Source organism: Anopheles coluzzii, chromosome 2 (genome assembly GCF_943734685.1).
Source record: "Anopheles coluzzii chromosome 2, AcolN3, whole genome shotgun sequence".
NCBI lineage: Eukaryota > Metazoa > Arthropoda > Insecta > Diptera > Culicidae > Anopheles > Anopheles coluzzii.
Genome location: NC_064670.1, coordinates 99,358,183 through 99,363,672, shown reverse-complemented (window position 1 = coordinate 99,363,672; position 5,490 = coordinate 99,358,183). Strand labels below are relative to the sequence as shown.

The window sequence follows — 5,490 nt, the reverse complement described above, 5'->3', positions numbered from 1 at the left end:
CTCCCGGCCGGTGTCAGCTTATTGTTTGTCGGCATTTGTAAGCAATCCTACCATGCCGGTTAAATATCCAATTTAGACGCGGAAATTAGAGCAAATCCAATTGTGACTAACCCTCCCCGCACACAATAATGCAACATTTCATTCCAATGAATCGAATAAAGTTAAAACTCAGCTTTGGAGGTCCCATTTGTGCAGCGAGGTGACATTTATTAGCAACAGCAGCAGCATAAGCGCATTCACTGACAAATAAATAACGCAAGCGGGCGCGCGCGGGCAAACGCAATCGCGGGAAGATGAATGCGTCCGGGCGGGTTGCAAAGAACATTGCAAATTAGTTTGCGGGGACTGGCAACATTCAATCAGCTTTCAATTAGTGCAAGCACGTGTTTGGTGTGCTTGCGGTGGAGGATAGAGTAGAAATCGGGGGAGGGGGAGGAGGGGGGAAAAAAGGCTTGATAACAATTTGCATGTGCAGCTCGGCTTGATGAAATCGTGGTCAAAGGATTGGCCGGAGAGCACCATCTCCTCCATTTGCCACTACTGCATAATGCCCCAATCGCCAGTCAGCCGGATAATAGTGCATAATCTGTGCACATTCCACTAACACTCCAGCATTCCACTGCCCCATTCTCACGGTGATAAATATTTCATTTGCATTAAGCATGGTAATCGAGTGATGAATAAGGCATGAATAGTTCAAGCTCCTCATGTGTTTGCATCACCGCCCGCCATCGTTATTTGCATGGTCGGGGGAGTTTTTTTGTTTTGTTTTGTGGCTGCCTTTTTCCAGGGAACCCATCCGACCCAACACACCGGGGGGATTCAAATTTTGGCTTTGTTTGATCAAGTTTCACCAACACACACACACACACACACTCCAGAGCCCCTGTTGCGGTTTTACATTTACTTTGTGGCATGAGGAGGTGTGCGGGGTGGAAGGAGGTTTGGGTTTTAATTAAAGTTGGGAAAATTGATAAAAATTTATGCAGTAAAAGTCAGTTTCCTACTGTTTGGTTTTTTGGGGATCATCTTATTTCCATTTTTCTTTCCCTACCCTCGGGCACCATTTTTGCTCTGTCCCCATCATCGTCGTCGCTTGTGTGATTCTTTCTTAAGTGCTGTTCTACTACACTGGCACCATCAAAGGAACCCGGAAGTGAGACCCCTTGCCCAGCGGGTGGGACGGGTAGATAAGTTAGTTTTTCGTGAAAGTTTTCTCATTAAACTCGAATTATCGAATGGCCATTGCTGAGCGTTGGGGTTGGGGTTTTCGGGGGTGCTTACACTGGGGTTTGCACGTACGAAAGAGAAACTCGGGACAATGATGAGCTCGACAAAGGGGACAGCACCAACACCGTATCGGGGTTGGTTTGTAAGCGTAAGTTTACAGCAGTGGCCATACAAGGTTTGGAAGGTTTTGTGGTTGATTATATGAATTGTGGTGCAGCTTGGTGCAAGTTTATCAATATTGATTTTGCTTTCAATTGCATCGACGTTTATGAGAAACTTCAGAGTTCAGAAGAGTGTACAGCAAAATCAATTAAGTTTCGTTCAGGGTGGCCTGGGACGGTCTTGTGGTACAGTCATCAACTCGTACGACTTAACAACATGCCCGTCATGGGTTCCAGCCTCAAATGGACCGTATCCCCATACAATAAGTCACTGAAAGTCAAGCCCATTAGTGGTGCAAGCAGGCCTTGACCGACAACGGTTGTTGTGCCAAAGAAGAGGAAATCTCCGAGGCAAAGATGTCAGGAATACCTCAAAAACCAATGCAAGCTAATCTCCAAATCAGTGTATGTATTGCTATTAAAGTTTAAACATTGTCAATAGGTTCCAACAGTATGTAATGGGATAGCTACGGTCGCCATGTAATGTGATGAGCGTACAACTGTACCTCAAGTACCGTCGTGGTAGGTCAGTTTTTATTGACATGAGCCGAGGTGGAATAAAACTTCGTTCGAGCGGACATTTCGACACTTGATCGTCCAGGCGATCATATAAACCTTTAGGAGGTTTCCCTTACTGGAAACGTTGGAGTTTAGAGGCCTTGGGTAGGGGGACATAACTAAACTCTTTAAATGAGAAGTCAATAGATGTTGGATGGGCATAGTCCTATCCTAACAGTCCGAACGATTCTGACCTGCCACGGTCGGAATTGGTTTTATTTATACTCGATGGGTATCGTACATTTGGTTTTGGAATGTGTTTTTGTCCTAATTAAAGGTGATTGATATGAGGTGCAATTCATACGTTGTATTGGAGTGAGGTGTCTGTCAATTTGTGCCTATGCTGCGCTTTTAGTGCTTTTACAAAGGTTCTGGAAAGTTTCAACTGTTCTAGCCAAAGAACGGGTGCGTTGGTCGATCTTTGCCTACGCAGCGCTTTTAGCGATAAGTTGCTATGCGTTCTCAGTTTGTCTATTTTGCTACAGTAACGCTTGAATTGCTTATGTTGCGCGTTTCGGTTGTTTTCGATAAATGTGTCTCAATTGTTTTTTTTTCTATAAACGGTATGGTCTGGGTGTGTTGCTATGGTGTGGATTGATTTGCTGATGTGTTATAATGAATGTATTGCAATGGTGTGATTTGGCTTTCCGAAGTGTGTTACAATGTGTCTATAGCTGATAGTGTGTATTATAATGTATAGCAGATATGCTACAAGCATATCTTGACGTGAGGAAGCTTTGCTTGCTTTCCTCTAGGTTCTTTGTAAACATTCCATGATTACAAAACACAGCATTCAAAACAGCACCTCAGACAAAACAGCAAGCTTAGGACATATTATTTAATTGAATTGACCTTGCCTTACAGGGTTTTTCCAGTCAGATCGATGAGGAATAACATTTTGCACGCGATGAATAACAATGTTTACATTCGAAACTGAGTTGGAAAACCCTCTATGTCCTTTATTCGTGTATTAATTTCGTTAATCAAAAAGTAACAACGCTCCTCTTACACGTTCTACTTCTGCTGCATTACTCTAAATTAAATAGCAATCAGTCAGTCAAGTCATAACAATTCATAACACCGATCGATCTACCACCGCATAGCGTCTTATCACTGCCACTTATTTTGCATCTCATCGTAGTATACGATTGTATGTGTGTAGACGCCTTCAAACAGTACAGAAATGGGCAACCGATAGGAGGGGTCAGCTCAATTATGGCCAGCTCTGTGATTCCCTGGGGTTCCCAGTCCAACATCCATGAGCCGGCGATAGTGTGATTACAGTCGAGAAGAGTCTAATCGAATCGACTTCCTTAAACAAATCAGTGTTGGTGTACAATCCGAATCGTGCAGTTGATGTTAGTTTAGTGCGCAAAACACGCCTGGAGATGCGTTCCATTCTTGGCAGCTTGTTAATAGTGTTTATCATCTGTTTCGAGACTGAATCACAAGGTTCCGGCTATGGGTACGAGATGATCACGGCCCGACTCGACTCGCTGCAGGGTCTGGAGTCGGATCTGCTCACCTACACCAACGACACGGTACAGCAGCTGTCCAAGATGGTACAGCTGCTCACGCGAATGCAGTTGAACGGGTCGGGCAATCCAGCAGCAGTACCGGGCCTGGCAGTGCCCGTGGGAGCGTCCTGCCGTGATGTTCCCTCCCGCGTGTCCGGCATCTATCGTATCGATCCGGACCATCCGTTCAACGAGCCGATGACGGTACTGTGCGATCAGCAGTACGAAGGTGGCGGATGGACCGTCATTCAACGACGGTTCGATGGGTCGGTAAACTTCTTCCGCGACTGGCAGGACTACAAGCGTGGGTTCGGCACACTGCACGGTGAGTTTTGGCTAGGATTGGAGCAGATCTACCGGCTTACGAATGTGGCCCCGCACGAGCTGGCTGTGGTGATGGAGGATTTTGACGGTGTAAGCGTGGCGGCACGATATCAAAAGTTCCGCATCGGAGCGGAAACGTTAAACTACGGTGTGATGGAGCTGGGCAGCTGTAATCCTTGCGGTGCGGGGGATTCGATGCGGATCCATCTCAACGAAAGCTTCTCGACGTACGATCGCGATCGAAGCAAGGCGGCGTTTAACTGTGCTGCGGTGTTTAAGGGCGGCTGGTGGTTCTATCGCTGCCATCGATGGTATGTGAGGAGTGTGGGAAGTGTTGCAATTCACCTGGTGTACAGTTTTGTGTGAATTTTGTATACTTTCAGCAATCTGAACGGAGAGTATCTGAAGGGAAAGTTGACCGAGGCCCAGGACTCCCAGGGTTTGATGTGGATGGATTTCCGTGGGGACAAATATTCACTCAAATCAACAAAGATGATGATACGACCGATAAAGCGATAGTGTGGAGATTGAATCGGTGTTGGCTGCTACTACTTTGACCCTAAGAGGACTCAGTTGCCTGTTTGTAGTGAAGAGTGATGATGTTGAGGAAATGTGTAATATACACGTAGGAAGCTTATATTGAATGGTTTTGTTTTGTTCTAACGTATGCAACGTGTTTGTTTATTTAACGTTTTGTTTTAAATGCTTCCATGAAACATAACTAGAGATTATTAAAAGTGGTATTTCTTCCAGTCATTAGCAAACCGATTTACGGTTGAAGCGGCTTTCGCGGCCTGAAGCTCCACGACTAATATCGCTTCATATGTATCAGCTTAAAATTATTATCTCTAAATCGCTCTGCTGTTCTTGAGGTGGCAAGATGGCGTGGAGGCGTCCGTCATTAAGGCCGGGATAACGGACTGGCAGACGAAGGCGCGAGACCGTGAGCGGTTTCGAACACTCCTGAGGCAGGCCAAGACCGCAAAGCGGTTGTAGCGCCGGATAAGTAAGTATGTAAGTAAATCGCTCTGCTATGAAGCAAAAAATAAACTCTTCAGCACGCTCTGTACACTCCCAAAGCTGGCAAAACCATTTTTTGAGTATGAGAAAATAGTAACAAATAGAAGTCATGTTCAAGTTCTTTAAAAAAAACCCCACCGCCTGTCTAAAAAAGACACTCTCACACTAGCAAACGAGCACGGTAATTGAATAAGTCAAAAGTTTTTAATTAATTTTCTTCCACTGTTCCCCATTCCAAAACTTTGTATGAATGGGCGGCGCAAAGCAGTACCATTAGCAAGTGGCGACAGTTTTCAGCGAGCGACACATCAGGGCAGTTGTGCTGCATTTTCTACGAGTAGAAAAGTTTAACGCAAGGCCCCACTGCAAATGACACCGCTGCTGAGAGCGATGTACCAGCATGATGGAAATGAAGATTAATACCTTGCTTATCCGTTTCAAGCCTCCCGGGGATCTCGGACCGGTCATGCAAAGTGGATGCCTGAATATTAGCAATATGGGATTAAAATCTTAGGACAATGAACTGTCAACATGTTGCAGAATGGGGGAAAAAAGAAACAAACAGACTCCACTTCAGTCACGTTTATTGCTGGATGGATGATGATAGTTTTTACCAAGAAAAAAAACTAGATCGCTACCATATTGATTACCTCACTCACCGTATGGAGCATTGTAATTAT

General features: G+C 45.2%; 1 protein-coding gene across 1 annotated transcript; it reads left to right on the top strand.

Annotated features, from left to right (window-relative positions):
* The first annotated feature begins 3,150 nt into the window (after positions 1-3,150).
* LOC120952142 (angiopoietin-related protein 1-like) lies at positions 3,151-4,653 on the top strand. Its single transcript, XM_040371310.2, has 2 exons — positions 3,151-4,101; positions 4,174-4,653. Exons 1-2 carry the CDS (start codon positions 3,338-3,340, stop codon positions 4,307-4,309), a joined length of 900 nt encoding a protein of 299 aa, XP_040227244.2. The 5' UTR covers positions 3,151-3,337; the 3' UTR covers positions 4,310-4,653.
* Positions 4,654-5,490: the final 837 nt, after the last annotated feature.